This window comes from Oryzias latipes, chromosome 6 (assembly GCF_053564925.1).
Source record: "Oryzias latipes strain Hd-rR chromosome 6, Olatipes_Hd-rR_3.1".
NCBI lineage: Eukaryota > Metazoa > Chordata > Actinopteri > Beloniformes > Adrianichthyidae > Oryzias > Oryzias latipes.
In genome coordinates this window covers 10,889,897-10,907,862 of record NC_136242.1, presented here as the reverse complement: position 1 = coordinate 10,907,862, position 17,966 = coordinate 10,889,897, and the positions used below count along the sequence as shown (strand labels likewise).

Genomic DNA, 17,966 nt, shown 5'->3' with positions numbered 1-17,966 from the left:
CTGCAATTACACCAGGAATAACACTTCAAAAGTACACCTAAATTTCGCCATTTTTTTATTTCACATCTTACGCTATTTAAAAAGTTATTACAGCCAAAATTTTATACCAATGATTTAAAGCAAACTTGCGCATTAACTTGAACAGCTATGTTTTCCCACGCTAACTGTCTCTGTTTTGCAGATGCAGCGGTGTTGCTTTTCTTCCGGAATATGTGCTCATATTCACTGTAACTCTGCAGCAGCACGTCAAGTTCAGCTGGCGAAAAATAAGCAGACCTCTTTTTTTCACGGTTGCCATGGTGACTCGTGATATCTGCGCTCCATTGATAATGGCTTCTTATAGTCGCGGTGCGCACGCTTACCTCCGAATCAGTCCACTCAGAGTTGATTGACCAACTCAGAGTTCAAGTTTAACCTCAGAATTGGTTGAACCTCCTTTCTGAAACAGGCCCCTGGACTGCAAGGACTGTATTGGTTTTTTTTGTCATTTATTTTTCTTACTAAGTGAAAATTTTGCCCCACCACATACTCAGAAACTCACCAGAATTTGCACACCTAGTACCCAGTGAAAATTGAATGCATTTTTTACATAGTGAACATTGTGAAAATGGAATACATGAACAATATGATCATTGTAGAAATGTGGGCGTGGGTAAAGAAAAAAACGCTGTTGCCACGGAAATCCAAAAATGTACCTTTGCACATTCTTTGTAAAAATTACATGGAGCCATTTGTCAATCCCAAGCAACCAAAAACTAAAATGGTTGCTATGGGGATAAACCAACAGAAGAGCTACCATTAAAAAAAAATAAAATAAATAAAAGAATTTGTCACATTATTTAGCTATGACCAGGGTGGCAGGGGCAGAAGGGGAGAATGATAGCAGCCGGGTGGGTCAAAAGTGGACGGCGAGGCCATACAATGCGGTTCGCGGCTTAAATCTTTATTTTTATTTTAGAACCATGTATTCATGCGTATTTTTCTCACTGAACAGATGTAATAGTGGCTGGATTTTCAAAAGGCTGGATTTTGTTTTTGTTTTTTTGCTTTGGATAAACTGTCATAACGTGTGGTTTACTGAATACTTTGAGGAAACCCCCAAAATGAAATGATGCGAAGCTTCGAGTGCTTCCAGCTGTTCATGAAATATCTCACTTTTGATGAGGATTCTAGTGTCAAAAGAAAAACCCCTCCCACCTCACTGACATCCAACACATGTTCACTCTGCAGCATTCCCTTCTTCACTCCATTGCTCTTATTCTCCAGGGCTCTACTTTGGCGAGCCTATCCTCCCATCATTTTTTATTTCTCCTAATTTCCCTCCCCTCTGTCCCCACCCGTCCTGCTGACGGCGTTGGAGGGCCTGTTGACGCTCCTCTGCAGTGGAAGCTTTTATTGCGCCTGTGTGTGTAGCCCTTCCTGGGGCCAATGGGATCCAGATGTGGCCCGGCACACTTGTGACAACAGCCATTTATGGAGGAAGAAGGAATGTGTGTGAGACATGTTAGTTTAAAAAAATAAAAGCACTTTTTCCCCCCCCTTTTTAAATGAGCTCTTCTTAACGTGCCTGCACGTGAAGAAACCAAACGACTCTCCAAAAGAGAAGAAACTTGAAGTGCCGCCTGAACCATGCGATCTCACTTCCTGTCGGTTTGGCTCAGGTGTGGGTGGCGTGTTTACGGCTCCATCCATCCTAATGGCCTGTAGTCAAACAAACAGACCACGTTACCACAATTTAGAGACATCAACTGACTGTCCTGCTCCTTTTTCCATGTCCACAGTTTCCTGAAGGAGAAGGCAAAACAGGAACTTAACCTTCAGTCTCCCTCTAACTCTCAGAAGAGAATGCAGCCCAGAGAGCCATCATCCATATTTTGAAATGTAGCTTAAATGTTTCACAGGAAATGGCCTTAATCTCAGAGTAGGCGTTTCTATGGCAACAGTTAGCAGGACTTAAGACATTGCTATGATTTCAACACGCCATGGTCCTAGAGGTGGGGACTTGGACTTCAGGCACAGACATTAATCACACTTACGTTTCACATGAACTCAAGGACATGCAATTTAGAATTTATTGGCAACGTTCATTTGTTTTTTCTAGCTTTTTCCGTCAAGACATCATTGTCCGGTTTAGTAAAGGTGATGTTTTATGCAGAAACGGGAAAATCCTGTTTTAATGTGTCATTTAGTTGTTTTTGTCTTTTAAAGTCAGCAAATACAAACTCAGAAGAACAACAAAAAGCCTATTAGGGTCCAGACCATTGACCGTATAAGAGAACTGGACTGAGTGAGTGTGGAGTCACCCATTCAAAATGCTTTACTTGCGGTTTCAACAAAATCAAATGAATTCAGCCACAATTTTTTTGCAATACGGACACCGCATGTTGAAGCCGGATGACGTCAGTATAGCAGTGATTGTTCCGAGTCGGTCTGAGTCATTGTTTTGATGGCAACCACTCTAAACCAATCAGGAGTGAGCTTTTTAGCAGCTGAAAGCGGGCTACACAAAATCTGTGAAACAACAGACCACATTCTTTTATTGAAGCATCTGATTGGTCAGTTTATAACTTAAATAACTTGTACTACAGAAACAACATAATGACAGGAGGAATACAAGAAGATATTAAAAAATGTATCCAAGTAAGAATGGTTATTCTGACAAATAGAACGACAGTTATAACTGTATATTTCTCTATAGAGGTCTATGAGATTTTGACTTCTTGAAGCTAACGGTTACTTTCTGTATGGAACATGAGGGGGGAGGAGTCATTCAGTCCAGTTCTCTTATACATTCAGTGGTACAGACATTTACCAAGCAAACATTCAGTCTACCAAACAAGCACATACATTTATAAGTTCCTTATAAATCATCCTTCCACCGCTGGGCCTGGCAGTTATTGGTTGGTGTTTCTCTTTGAAATGCATTTTTGATCTCAAACGAGAAGGTTTAGCTCCTAGTCTTATCTGATTGTGAGTGGTGGCTCAAGAAAGTCATGACCCCCATATTTTTGGCTTTTCTTGGGAGTGGGAGGGTGTTGTTTATATTGTTGATTGTACTGTAACTTGTTAGCTTGCTGGGTGGAGAATGTTGTATTGTTTGTTTCAACCTGTTGCTTGCAGCATGCCTGTAGAAAAAAAATGTGCAGGAACCTTTTCAGTCTACGACCTTGATATTGATATTTGCCCCTTTCAGGTTTGCCCATTTTTCTCCCACGGCAAGCCTGTATCCATCCGTAAGGGTAGTTGTGACTAAGGTCTAAAAGATGGTGTGTCTTGTTCATGTACTTTGAAAACATGATGCCTACTAAAGCTCAAATGTCTTTCTTAACACATTCACCTCCTCCCTCTCCCACTGGATGTATGTTTGCCTTCTTGGAGCCCCTGCAGCCTCTCTGAAAGCTCCTGCAGAGCTCGACTCAGTGCATGCTGCATACTTAAAAGGGGGTTGCCAGGTGAGCCAGAGGTATGTCCGTTGTGTGGATCATGAATGGAAGTTCACATTCACAGCAGAAGTCCAAATGAAAAAAAGGAAATGCATAATGAACAGCTCTTTAGGTCTGCGACATCCCTTTTATCTTATTTGTCATAAACTATTTTTTTGATAGATTTGAGTTCTTAGTAACTTTGTTTCAAGTTTTGTGCTTTTTCTACATTGTAAACCAGTTGTCAGTATCAAATGCACTCCAGTGGAACAGCAGTTTGAATGAGTCTTTAAAACTGTCCTGTCCATCTGCAGATCACTGAGTCCATGTTGACTTTTTGTTGTTTTGAACCTTTTTGTGGTAAAAGCGAGCATTTCTCTGACCCGGATAATGTTAATGTAAACCATTCATACGCCACACTTATCAAAGATAATCTATGTTTCCTGAAAGCAAAAGCCACAATTACACCACCAAGATAAAGCTGAGCCTGCAGAGGGATGGCCTAATAAGAGACCTCCAGGCTGTTTAGCTCAGAAAAACAAGCTGAATATTTTTTTTTGTCTGTTTCAAAGTTAAGATCAGAGTTAGAAAAAAAAGTTTATTATTCCTTCGCAAGAACAAAGCGAATATTTAACTCCAGTTTTTCACCTTGTTTGTCATTAGTTTTATTAACGTATGGTAATACGAGGTAGAGCGGTCAAGCTCTGATTGATGGCAGGTTCGGTTCCTGCCCTGCCCACCCATGTGTCCTTGGGCAAGACACTGAAACCCCACATTGCTCCTGGCGGTTAGAGGCTGGCGCCAGTGTTCGGCAGTGGAGTCACCAGTGTGTGAATGGGACAGTGACTGCAAAGCACTTTAGGCTCTGTAGAAGAAAGTAAAGATCTATAAGTACACCATTTACCAAATGAGTTGGTTCAACACTTAATGTTATTTTATGGCTAGAAGACCTCACAAAATGACTGTTGTTCATAAGTGCAGCCTTCAGTTCTGTAGAGTTATGCCATTGTTCCTGATGAAGAAAGGCATTTAAATATGAACAGATTCCTAAAATTCCAGACACGTTTGTAGTTTGACAGATTGCTGAGCTTGTGATGTCCTTCATTTTTCCTTAAATCTGTGTTGCACGAGAACGTTTGTGCACATTTTCGTGTGTTAATTTTGTCTCCATTACCTAAAACAGCTGACCCCTTTCAGCCGCCTGATCCGCACAAGATCCTTTTTCTTTAGCGACAATGTCAGGATTATGTAACTGTACTCTTTCCTCTGTTTCCCTTCCTTTTCCACCTTTGCCATACCTTTTTCTTAGAAAGTAGGACTCATCCCAAGTGTCTTAGGAAGAAAAGTGAGCGGAGGAAGTCAGAAAGTAGAGGAGCAGGCAGGATGATGGGAACACAAGAGTGTAGGGAGTGAAACGGGCAAAGAAATGTTTATTCCTGCCACTCTGCATGAACTATGTCTCTAAAAACAAAATTTTTATTACATTGGCTAAAAACGGCATAATCATAATTAAAAGACCAATGGAAATGCTTTGAAAATAGATAAAATAAAGTTGGATTGGGTCTTTAACTACAAGTAGGTGTGGCCATTTTTAGAAACATTTTACTAACTCATATTAATGCTGTTAACATCTTAAACAACAACCTTTCTTTTTTTGAGGTACTTTTTGGCCAAAAAACATTTATTTAAACATTTTCTTCTTGTTTTAAATTGTCTGAAAAAAATTATGGTTTTTATTTTTGAAAGGTGTACAATAAAAATGCACCCTAATCAACGGGTTTTAGAGTTTACCTTCTGAAAGCAGAGATATTTCGTTAGTTTCTTCCTCAGAAGAAACCCTCCTGCTCATTAGAAACCTAGAGTGTTCTGTTAAAATCCTTTGTTCTATGAGCAGAGTGAGGTCTTGGGCTGCGTGCTCTCACAGTGCTGCCGTTTGTCACCTTCTACAAACATGGCAGCTCACTGCTACATACGGCAGCGTTCTTCACAACCACATGCCTCCAAAGTGCTGGCTCACTTTTCCCCCAGCATACCTGAAGGTCCGGCTGCACCTGCTATCCCAGGAATGCAGGGTGAAGTCATCTCGCTCTGCGCTGCTGCCTACCGAGAAAGGCTCTGCAAGGAGACGGACAGAAATGTTGGAGTATTTGGACGGCTTCTGTGAAGCTGCACTGGAAATCCACACGGCAATGAAACCATTGTGGAAAAACTGTTGTCCGTCACTCCAGACATACCCAGAAAGAGCAGAGGTCCTGAAGGCCTGAGATTTTAATTATTAGTAATACTAAATTCTTGCACAGTTTCTATCCTGTTTCACTTTCTAGAGTTATGTTTTTGTTTTGTTTTTAAGGTGAAAAAAGTCTGGTACATAGTAGACTTTTTTTTTTTACTATTAAAAGGATCCGATGGTTTTCATAAAAAGTCTTCATAGAGTTGATAAGCTATAATGTCACCTGAAAGTCCTGCTCCGATCATCTTTTGATCTATTTTTAAAGCGTTCCCAGCGGTCTTATAATTAGGATTATGCTGTTTTTAGTGAAAATAAAAAAACCCTCTTCTTCTAGGACATAGTTTCTGCAGAGCAGCAGTATTTCATTCGAAATTCACCTCTGAGTTGACTGCTGGTTAAGCCCTTCCCCGCTTTCTGTCATCCATTTGTTTACACCAGTGATCAGCAGCATTTTTGACACAACTGTGCCATCCATCATCAACTATAATGCGAGCTCTAATACAAAGAAATGCAAACATATTTCCTATATGTCTAAAATTAATTCACAAAGAGCAGGTGAAATAGCTTTTTTTAACCATATTTTGGCATTCACTCAAAATAGTTCTTTCATAACAATATTGCACAAGCAGAACAGGCCAAAGTTGAAATGGTACTGCAACTATGTTTATTGAAACAAAAAGTACTGCATTTGTGGTTTGTCATACCTACAACAAAAGGATTGGATACATCAGAACAAAATACCATCAATATTTCTAAGAACTTCACAACCATTAACATGAAAAAAAAGCATATCTTGGCTTGTACATTTTTTGTTACATTATGAGACAGAGCCTGAGTAACGTAATGTAAATACATTCTGTCATGCTGCTTTTATTGCATGTAAAGTTCAATGTTTTTACTTTTTGGTTAGTTTGCTAATTCTAGCAATATACATTTTTAGCAATTGGACAGCGTCATTCTTCGTTTTATTTTTATTTGTTTACCCCCAGTAAATGGAGTGGTGATCAGCTCATTTTAAAAGGTCTATATCATGAAAAGTCAACTTTTTGAGCTTTTAAGTGTATTACAATGTTAATTATTCTCCATAAACGACCCCAAAGTGGTACTTTAATGTATTCAGGCATCTCTGAGTACTCCTCTAAAAACCTGCACTCTGAGCACCAGCCCCTCCCAACCCACGAAACGGGCCAGTTCTCACATTGTGATGTAGATCAGTGAAGAACAGCCCCTTCCAGGAAGAGTCTGCACTGCCACCACCGCCCCCAGGCTAACACACACACCCACTATCTCCATCAGCTTTGCTTTTTCCCACTCACTCACGCACACACTGACTTTTTAATGTTCTATCCACAGACACTCACTCACATCGCTCCGCCTGTCATCTCACCAGCAACAGTTTCTAAACACACGCTCATTATTACAACATTTTAATTTTTTTTCCCCCTATGATGCAAATTAGTTTAAATTGCACTTTCATGAAGGGTGATGCGGAAAGTAATATACACTGTGTAAAACTATTTAGTTCTATTGAAAAGAACTATTTGTATAGGTGGGCGGGGTCACAGTAACAGCACTTCATGAAGCGACCATTTCCTTATAACCCTATAGGGGAAAAGCTTCAGGGATGCATTAGAATGGAGCAGAGCAGCGATCCTGAGGCCCAGCCAGAAAATAATCTAGGTAACTAATACGCTCTTTTTCAAACGGACTTTTTCATCTGCTTCTGATTCACAATGATTTAAATAAATGGATACTCAAAAATGCAATTTTAAGCTTTTCTTTATATAAATCCTCCATGAGGAGGATACATAAAACGTACTCCAACTCTTTAAAAAAAACTATATTGTTGTTACAGAGAAAAAAAACGAAAGCATTTTTTCATTGTCTCAAACTAAACATGTAAACCATTCTGTTTGTGTAAACAGAAGCTAAATTTTCCAGCGTATAGGCTAAACATTTTTTCTGCATTTTTCTGTCTTAGTTTTTATGTTGCATACAAACTGTGGTATTATAGAAAATTACATTAAATATAACTTTTCTTTCTTTTTGGAAGTATTCCTAAAGATTTTTCTACGGATATTATCAGACTGAGGCTAAAAGTCGACATAGTTTAATGAGTGTGCATCTACATATTTAAGGAATAATTCAACAGACTTCTCAATTTGATCTTTTTCAACTTTATATTAGTGTTGTCTATCTTTCACTTACTCTCATGATTTTATACGCATCGCGATGCAGGGTCCACAAATCGCTACATAAAATATTCATCAACTTTGTGGTGATATGAAAACCTGGAATTTTGTGGGGTTTTTTAGGCTGTTGTGTTCTTTGTGGTTAAAAAACTGTGTCATATTAACTCATTCAGGTATTGTTTGCAGTGCTGTTAAGAAAATTGGTTAACATATGTTCAGTTTACACATCCCTCATTGTGGTTCACCTTCAGACAATTTGAATTGACCCGGCTTGGTAGAAGCAAGCTTGTGATTGGACGTGTCTTGTTTGCATCTCATGTACATAAAAAGACAAAGACAGAAGAGACACAACAGGAAGAGAAACTGAGTATACCTGAAACAGACTATTTACTTCCTGATTGGTTTGATACCTTTTTAGATAGATGAGAACAGTAAAGGACAGATAAAAAAAAAATACAAAGCATAAGTCAGCAAGTGTTATCTGAACAAACCACCCTTGACACTCGAGCCAGTCGCTGTGTTTGCTTCCTCTCAGGATGTGCAGTTTTCCGCTGCCATGGAGGGAAGAAAAATCTGCCTAATGAGAGATGACGGCGTTGAGGAGCCTGTGGGGCCGACACACTCCATGCACATACATTAGCATGTAATTAGTGTGATGTTTGGATTTAAATATAGATATGCATGCACACTGTCAGTGTGTTATGAACCCTGTTGGTGTTGAACGTATAATCACATTCACATGTGCATTAACATCTTCAATCTGTCTAAGATGTGTGGAGATGTTTCTTTAATAAAGTGCTGGTGTGGGTTTTCAGGTGAAATTGGTCAAAAGTACTACATGAAATAGCTGAATTAGATACTTTGAGCTCAAATAATGCTTTAAATTTTCTTTTTCTTTTTTAATACCCAAAGAACATTTTAAAAGTTTTCTTATGATTCATTTCTAGGCAAAAATAATTCTTTGTTTTGTAAAATGTATAGTGCAGCAGGATAAAGAGCACTGAAATGGAGTCAAAGCATACAAAAGAAAAAATTTTGATTTTTAGCATCGTTGATTCTATTTCTTCACCACGGTCCTCCATTGTATTTTGCTGTGAAGTTTATTGGTGTCAAACAAAGACATTTTTAACTAGATTTTAGACACATAGCATTGGAACTGTTCGTCTTTTATTTATTTATTTTTTTAAATTAGCATCCTGGTTCTGTCACAGTGGTACATTTTCACGTGTTAACAGCCTGATCGGTGTTAGCCTCCAAAAATAGGGCTAACTGAAGAAAACAAGGTATCAAGTATAATGCAGGCCAGGCGCTGGAGCCCGGCTCGCCCTTTCATCAATCAGGCCCCCTCAGGACAGGTTACTACTGTATGGTGTCAGTTTCACACTCTGTATTCTTGTATTCTAAATTTGCTAAAAACAAAAACAAAAAAAGGGCCATTGGAAACTTGGTTAAAATAAAGTGAGCACAGAATGCACAAGTAGTAGTGAAACTACTGAAACTACTTCGGCATCAGCGAGGCAAGTGCAGCCGAGCACCAGGCAACAAGCATGTTATCTCCGCCTCTCCGCTCTGCTGTTTAGGACTGTTCAACAGCAGCACTCGGATTCAGTCGGTGGGTCTAGATGACCATGGAGCAGATAAACCTAAGTAAGAAAAGTTTTTTCTGGAAAGAAACGCAGTTTATCTAGTACATGCTACTAAAAGAACCCGGGTGAGAGTATTCAATACAAAGTGATACTGCATAGGGTTTCCCATGCAGTTCATCATGATTTGATTTAATGTTTTGGAATTTTTTTTTTTTTTTATGTTTTATTTATATTTAAGGTTTGAGTTGTCAGTTTAAATAAAGTCATTTAAAAAATATCAGAAGAAAACGGGATTACTCTGCCATCCCAAAAGGAGCACCCCCGCCCCCCCGCTAAACTCCTCAGGGGCCAGATCTTAGCTGATGTAAGAAATTCAAAACCTGGATTCTTCTTCCTCCAGACTCTTCTCTGCCTGCATCACAATAGTTTTGGTGTTTGTTCTGAAAGTAGCCGTCATCACTGTGTTTGGCGTGTTGTTGTTGTTGTCTTTTCCTGTGCTGTGCTCAGCACATGTTGACCATAGAGCCCAGATTACCAGATCAGCCAAAGCATTCTCATTAATTTTCTTTAGGTTGCACATCTGCAGGGATGCACAAGAGCAAAAGATGCACATGTCAATTACAATTAGATTCATTTTTTGTAGTTAAACATACTTCGGCCCATTGCTTTGGTGTCAGCTCCCTGCTCATCTTTTATCAACTTCTATGACAGTTAAATTGACACATTTTTATGACATTTAATTATTATTTTGAGTCTGTTCTCATCTTTCATTCTTCCAAAACTCCACATCTTTGTGTTTTCCTTTTTCCTCCTCCTCCTTGTTGCTGCTCTTTTCCTTGTTATTCTCTCCCATCAGCCAGTCTGATTCCTAATGACACCCCAAATGCCTCCTCCAGGGGCCCCTAACGAGGGGCTCTCTCCCTGTGTGGGTGTTGGTGTGAGTGTTTGCAGAAACGCACCCAGACTCCCACAAGTAATGACTGTGTATGTTTTCAGCTCTGCTCTGTTTGACTTTACAGGAATCTGGCAGTTTGGTTTCTGCTTGATGTGTTGGAGTGTGAGCTTAAGCGGGTGTGTTTGTGTGTGTGTGTGTGTGTGTGTGTGTGTGCGTGTGTGTGCGTGTGTGTACTCCAGTCCTGCAGAACCTTCTTCTGCCTCCTGACCTCTGCTACGGTTGTGTGATTGGTTGCCTTTCCATCTGTGTGTTTTTTTTTTGTTGTTGTTGGTTGGTTTGGGTCAGAAAGCAGCTGAGATCAGGGAGTCTGCTCCCACAAATGTGCAGGTTCAAAACCCTGCAGACACTTTTCGGAAAACTAGTACGATGTTTTGTTGCACTCCTTAAAAAGTATATTCCTCAGCAGGTAAAACTGAAGTTAAACGGTGCCACTAATGATGATCTTCTCTTCATCCCTGTAGGCTTTCGGGAACGCAAAGACGGCTCACAACAACAACTCCAGCCGCTTTGGCAAGTTCATCCAGGTCAACTATCAGGAGAGCGGCACTGTCCGAGGGTGAGACGCTCAGACCGACACTCATGTTGAAGAAGACACGCATCCCCCAAGCACACCTGACTGTCTTCTTTGTCCGTACACACTTTTTCTTCTAGTGACCGCAGACAGAATTTAAAGGTGTATTCAGACCGGAAAAATTCAGTCGGTCCACTTAATTTGGTCCAGCTAAGAAAGTACGCTCATAAGTGTTTATGACAGATTGTTAGGAAAATTCAGGTTATACTTCCTCTTTTGGAGTCATTTGTTTTCAACAGCCCGTTTTATTAGGGCAGAATCAAATACGCATTTGCAATTTCCCTTTTTTTTTTTTTTTTTTACTGAACTAAATGATTCCTGATCTTTTTAACATATGACGTTTTTTTCCAGTGTACTTGAGTTTTAACCTGAGGCTTTCTTTGCAGAGCCTATGTGGAGAAGTACCTGCTGGAGAAATCTCGCCTGGTGTATCAGGAACATAATGAAAGGTAAGTCGCGGGGCACGCCTAAAAACATGCATCTCATTTGTGTATTTTCCTCTATAAATATACATGTGATTCCAACTTAGGACAAATTAGTAAATCCTACATTTTTAACAAAAGCTTTGAATTTAGCTATCAATTTTTTAGCTTTATCTTGGTTAGTTTTTTAGCTTAGGTTAGCTTGCAATTTGTTAGCCTTTAGCCTGTCAACCTTTTACTTTCAGCCTAACTACGTAGACGTATTATAGATTTGATCTATTTATCATTTATTGTCTGTGGTGCAAATCTTAATAGAACAAATTATTAAATGATTTGCTAACACTTATCATGTCATAGTTTTGTCATATAAACTTAAAAGCCTGTAGTCTCATCTGGCAGGAAGTTAAATAATGTTGTTGCTAACGTTAGCTATGAAAAGCCTGACAGTGAGAGCCTAACTCTACCAATGTTGTTCACCTTTCTGCATATCTCATCAGTCCCCACAGCTGTCACTGATTTGCACATTTGTTTTGGCAGAGATTTTTATGTCACATGTCCGTTCTGACCAAACCTTGTATTTCATCCGGGCTGTTCCACTTTTTACCTTAAGCTATTTCTGACTACAGCAATTATGTCAGCACCTTCAGTAATTATCCCAGCCCTTTGAACATGCTTTAAATGTTTTTGCTATGAGCTTTCAACATCCTCACTGAGCAGCTGTAGTTTTCTGCATCTCCTCATGCTCTTTTGAATTAAATGTCTTTCTGGTTCTAAAAGGAATTTAAAATCTGGTATCAGCCTTTAGTTTACAATAATAGCTGATTTTTTCTTTGTAGGAACTCAGTATTCACAATCTTTTCTTGTTTTAGTTGTACTAAAAGCATCTTTCTGCAGCAGGAAGATCATGTTTGGTTTTCATGTATTTTTTTATTGTATGCTTATCAATTACTAATCTAAAAAAAGGAAATGTGGATGCCACGCAATCTTATTTCTGCTAGTTTCATGATCCTGATTCCATTTTACTGCACTCTATTTTTAGGAATTTTGGTTTTAAAAGACTTTCATTTCCCCACAATCACTTCATGAAATCAATATCAAAAACAAACCTGTACCAGGTAATCAACGTAATGATCATAATTCCTTCTATCTTCAATCATGGAATGAAGCAGAAAGAAACATTTATAGTATTTTACTTACATTTCTTTAAGAATCTTATCAAACATGCCTCACTACAAAAAAGGAAAAATAATAGTCTTCAAAATGATGTTAGATCCAATTTTTTCATTTTAAAATTAACAAAAAATATAATTCATAATTTCCATCACCTAAAAATAGATCCATGATCACAGCTTGGAGGTTTTCAGGATAGACATGTGCTTCCTTCAAATCAGTTTATTCATTTGGATCCTGCGACTTTGCCCTGGCTGCTTCACGCGGGAATTTCAAAACAAAAGTCCCCGATTTCTATTCTGCTTTCTGGGAGGAGACAAAAATGATCAAAACCTTCAGGGGTTATTTGGCCCCCTAACCATTAAAGATCAGAGGTTTGCTTTTCAGTCTGATGACGGCCTCTCATTGACCTCGAAACCATAATCTGGACCTCCAGGGCTACTCACACCTATTGAGGAGGGCCAAGGAAGACCGCAAAATGTAACCAAAAATATGATAGTTTGTCTAACATGACGAGTAGTTCTACATTAAACTAACTAACGAGTGGAATGATGCAGGTCAGATGCTGCTGGAGTCTAAACAGGAATGGTCAAGTTTACCAGGTTAAATTGACTATAGCTCATGACGCCATAGACCAGATATTTATTTTCCATTTCCGTTGCGCTCAAACGTTGATGCTGTTCCATGTGAGCGTGTCTCTCCAAGTCTTGGCTTGTAGGTACATCAGAGTGTGAAAAGCGTTCCTGTTTGCTCTGCTGCTCTTAAGGCTTTCACAGGGGCAGGCTTAATAGGCTGTAGGCTCCACAGTGCACTCATTATGATGCTAGATGACACTAAAGTCAAGAATGAGCCTTTAGTTCTGGAGTAGAAATGAGATGCATGAAAATATTAAATGTTTGATGACATTTTTTAACATTTTTGGGATTAGCTAGTTCAGTGGCTGTGGCAAGTGGTTTTGAACATTTGATCTTTGTAGCTGCTGATCATCAAATATTCAGTCTTCAGAATGATCAAACCCTACTTCAACTGGAAACGAAACCTGATTAAAGTTTGTGCCATAGCACAAAACTGAAAAGATTTAAATTGTTCAATGATAAGAACTTCTTGTTGCAGATTTGTCTATAAAATGTCAACTTTGTTTTTTTTTTTTTGCTGGTCCTCATCATCTGATCACACAGCATCGCAGCCGGAGTCGCACTTGTGCTCACATAAATCTTTTATTCATAAGTGACCAAAATGCATTCATGCCCTCACAGATATCCTTTCTGGAATGCAAGACAGGAAGAAAATGAAGCTTTATCTTTTTTCTTCCACCAGTTAAAGTCCAAATTCTTTGATAAGGTCAGACATTAAACTTTCCACCACTTCACATGAAGTGGTCTTTTTGCACCCACACTCACAACAACACTGCTCTACTGGATAGAAGTCAACGATGTGACTCATCTGAAGGCTGTTTAGTTTGTGTGCTTAAATAAATATTGCAAAAATATTCAACAAATTGCAACTTGTGTGTGTGTTTGCAGGAACTACCATGTGTTTTACTATTTGTTGGCTGGAGCCAGTGATGAGGAGAGGAAGGCTTTCCACCTGCTCAAACCTGAGGAATATCACTACCTCAACCAGGTCTGCATGAAGTCCTCCATCATTTCTACCATAGAGCTTTTTCCTGTCCTGCCTCCTCCAACGCTGTCCCTGTTGGCTTTTTGTTTCTGGTTTGGTTTAAGTGGAGCATGCCTGAGTGCTCTGAAGTGTTGATTGCATCAGCCCAAAGCTGGGCATCTGTGTGTTTGTCTCATGTGTGACTGACTGACTGGGTGTGTGTACATGCTTGTGCATGTGCCAGGAGCCCGCATTTTGTGTGCATTTTTTGTAAAGGAACATCTGTTTTGTGCTGGCAAATGATGCGTAAAGAATCATATTCCCACTGCTCGGCTTATAGTGCAGCATCAGGCTGCAGCAGCAACAAAGAATCTCCTTCTTCTTCCAATGAAAACACTGCTTTCTCTACCCCACTTTTCCCTTCACTCTGACTATAACGGCCCACATCCTGCTCCCTGTTACCAACCTCCAGTTTCCATGACAACCGCAAAACTGTGGAGTCAGTCTGGCGCTGATTGTGTGTCACGCTGAGAGGACCAGAAGTTGCGTTTGTCAAAGTTAAAAACCCTGCTTTTAAAAGTATTTCAGCAAGTAGGACAAAACTGGAACATTAAAAAAGAAATCTACCCCCTGATGATGGATGTTTTGGTGAATTGAGAAGACGACCTCATTTTTTAACACACCGTTGCATCCTTGGTTACCTTGGTAACAGCAAGCGGGGGTTTAATTACTGGACACCTCAACACACAAAGGGGTCTGTTTACAGTGCAGCAAAGTTCAAAAGTCAAATCTTAGGCAGCTGTGGGGTGATTTTCTCAAGTTAAGCAGAAAAACCCTCCACTTCTTTTAAAATGTAATGTAAGGGCTTTTCCACCATGTTCCTTGTGATTGCTAATGCCAGACTTCAGTTTAGTTCATATATTTTTCAGAAATAGAAAATTCTCTAAAACCAGCTATATTTACCAGTAAGTTACCACAGGAGTAAAACTGTAAACATTTGCTCTGCTTTAGAATATTTTGACAATATTTTCCTTGTTGCTGTGTATTTTTACTTCCAATAAACACATTTTACTTAAGTTGGTCACTGAAATGATGAATTAAAGCAGAATAAATTCAAAGTGTAAAATATAAATATTTAAAAATAGCCTTTTGAAAGGCGATGATGGCAATACCGTATATACAAAATAGAAAATCAACTAGACAACAGAAATACTGTTGTCAGTTTAACACACAGGATTTCTAAGAATAATAGAAATGTAAATAAAACACACGCTTTTATAAGACGGCTGCCTCTGACTCTTTTTCGATTTGTTCCAAAAATCTCTCCTCTTTTTTTTTTAAGACAAACTTCCAGCTCTAGACCTTGTTTTACCCCAATGTTTGACGTGATAAGGGGGGTGTCTTAATGATCCTTGAAAGAGAAGCGATTAGAAATTCTTTTCCCCCTAAGTGAAGCTTAAATGTTGAAGTGTGCCTTCTAGTGCAGACAATACAATATTTCTTGAAGAGGTGGTGTCTTTTCCTCTGGATCTATCCAGGGGATAACAGAAAGTGACAGCTTAATAAAATAAGCTAAATGATGCATGATGGTCCCTATCAGAGTGTTTTTAGAGTAGCAGCTGAGGTTTGGCCCGACTGTTGGCCTCGGAGTGTCGACTGGCAGGTTCCAGTGGACTAAGTGTTGCACCAGTGCCAATGTGAAGCAATAAGAGCACGAATCGCTCAAAATCCTTCAAAGTAAAAAGAACTTTACTTTAGATAATAGCTGAAGGGAAAGAGGCTCTTCACATTCAAAGAATGGCCGATTTAATAAGACTCAGGTTTGATGGATGTCAGGAGGTGAAAAACTTTTATCTAGTTTTACTAAAGTGAAAGAATTTTTACCTTTTTTTCCTCCCAAAAGCAACACAAAAAAACACACACACAGTGCTACCCAAATGTCAGATTGTAGTCCTGATTTCATCAAGAATGTTTGGGGAATGTGCATATCTGTCGCCGTGGGATGTTTTTTGTCCATTGCTTCTGTTTTTAACCAAACTTTCTAAGACTTGTGAGTAATTCCAATTTTTCCCCCCCACCCACATTGCCTCGTCTACAGATGACAAAGAAATTACACAAACTCCACTGGGACAGTTACTATGATGGCGAGCCGGTCAGTATGGACGACCATTCCTCTCTGTGCGTCTGTGCTCATGGGTGTGTCGTGCTTCGCTGAGTTTTTGTTTGGTCCCAGTCTTGTTGTTCACGCCTACTTGCTTCCAATAGGGTCCAATAGGGCAAAGATGGAGGCCACTCATGCTCTGTGAAGAAACTGCTTCTGTGTCTGTGAAGGGATGCCTTAATGTGTTTCCACTGTCAGAAAAAGATCATTCTAAGCAAACTCTAGTGTGGAGTATATCAAGTATTGGGAGAACGTTTGAAAACTGAAACACAAATTCAGTTAGTAAATTGTTTTGCGTATTTAAAAAACCCTGTTATATGATATTTTATGCAACGTTATTTTCAAAGACAAAGATAAGACTCTCTGGACTAACAGAGTCAAGGCAATAAGGAATCCCTCAGACAAAGCTTTTGTTTTTTTTGTGTGCTGGGTGGTGACGCCAAACCTGGAAACTGCCATCTTTAAAGGGACGGGCTCCAGTTTTTACTGTTTATCACCTTGAGGACTTCACCTGATCCTTTTGCACTAAAACACTGAAATTTTCATAGTTTCAATTAACAGAAGTCTTCATTTGCTAAGAAAGTTGGTGATGCTCTACAAGAGTATTGATCCTTGAACAAGACCAAAGTTGTAGTCACGACTGCCCTAAGGGGTGGATACGGGCTGTCTGCAGGTTAAAAATGGCCCCCATCAAATCCAAAGATCGTAGACCTCTCCGTGAGCCTGTAGGGGGAAAACATACAGACACTTTTTTTCTACTAGCATGCTTTGAGCGCCAGTTTGTAGCGAGAAGACGTAGCGAAACCCTTATGCAACAAATAAATAACATAACTGTGATGAGTGCCCGCTCTTTGCCTGACTGTTAGAATTTAGGGCAGTGAACAATACAACGTAGTTTGTGTCGAGATCCTACGGGTGCTTATGGATCTCATCCTGTGCATGCAGCATTATTGCGATGTAGGTAAGGAGCCAGTGAGCGCACCTTACTAATGACATTTCAGTCAGTTTTCAGGCTTTACATACAAAACGCATGGCCGTTGAAAGTTAAATATCAGAATAGAGCTGGAGCAAGATTTGCACCACTTGGACATTTCTGACCAAGCCTCTTCTAAGTGTTGGAAGATGCGCTTGTATCGGGTAGCGACTGTCCAGTGTAAACACTGTATGCTAAAAGCGTGTTCAAGAACAGGTGGCGCATTCATGAACGTGCATCACATGCCTGGTGTGATCGTAGCATACCAAATACTTTACGATACACTGACCACACAAACAACAATGCTACGTCCTTTTTTCATGACGGCACTTGAGCCTCAAGAAAACTGCAAGACACACCTGCGTTCCTCTTAAGATGTTCATCTGGAAGATGCTCCACAGGGCTGGACAACCTGCAGCCCCCGTTTGGGTCAACCCATGTAACAATTGCATGGAACTAAGGCTTGCAGGCAGCAACACGATGCCATCACTGGTGCTTGTTGCAGCAAAACCATGAATTTAAGATTAAATAATATTTGGACTACTATCAACATTTGTTTCTTGTTTTCTGTTCATGACTTTTCTACCAGAGCAGATGTGTGGTCCAGTGAGCCTGCTGCAGCCCTCAGCTCACACCTGAGCGGAGATGTGTTTGCTCAGTAGGATTTCTTCTGCCTGTTTAAGGG

General features: G+C 39.7%; 1 protein-coding gene across 23 annotated transcripts in view; it reads left to right on the top strand.

Annotated features, from left to right (window-relative positions):
* Positions 1-17,966, top strand: part of LOC101159581 (unconventional myosin-IXAa) — a 135,203-nt gene that overhangs the window by 58,607 nt on the left and 58,630 nt on the right. For 14 of the 23 annotated variants that reach the window (XM_023955614.2, XM_078948462.1, XM_078948459.1 and 11 more), the window contains exons 3-6: positions 10,847-10,941; positions 11,343-11,405; positions 14,072-14,171; positions 16,246-16,299. In XM_023955614.2, the coding sequence (XP_023811382.1) occupies positions 10,847-10,941; positions 11,343-11,405; positions 14,072-14,171; positions 16,246-16,299 (312 nt within the window). The remainder of the gene's footprint in view (positions 1-10,846; positions 10,942-11,342; positions 11,406-14,071; positions 14,172-16,245; positions 16,300-17,966) is intronic. The other 9 variants (XM_078948470.1, XM_078948465.1, XM_078948469.1 and 6 more) reach the window with 1 other exon arrangement.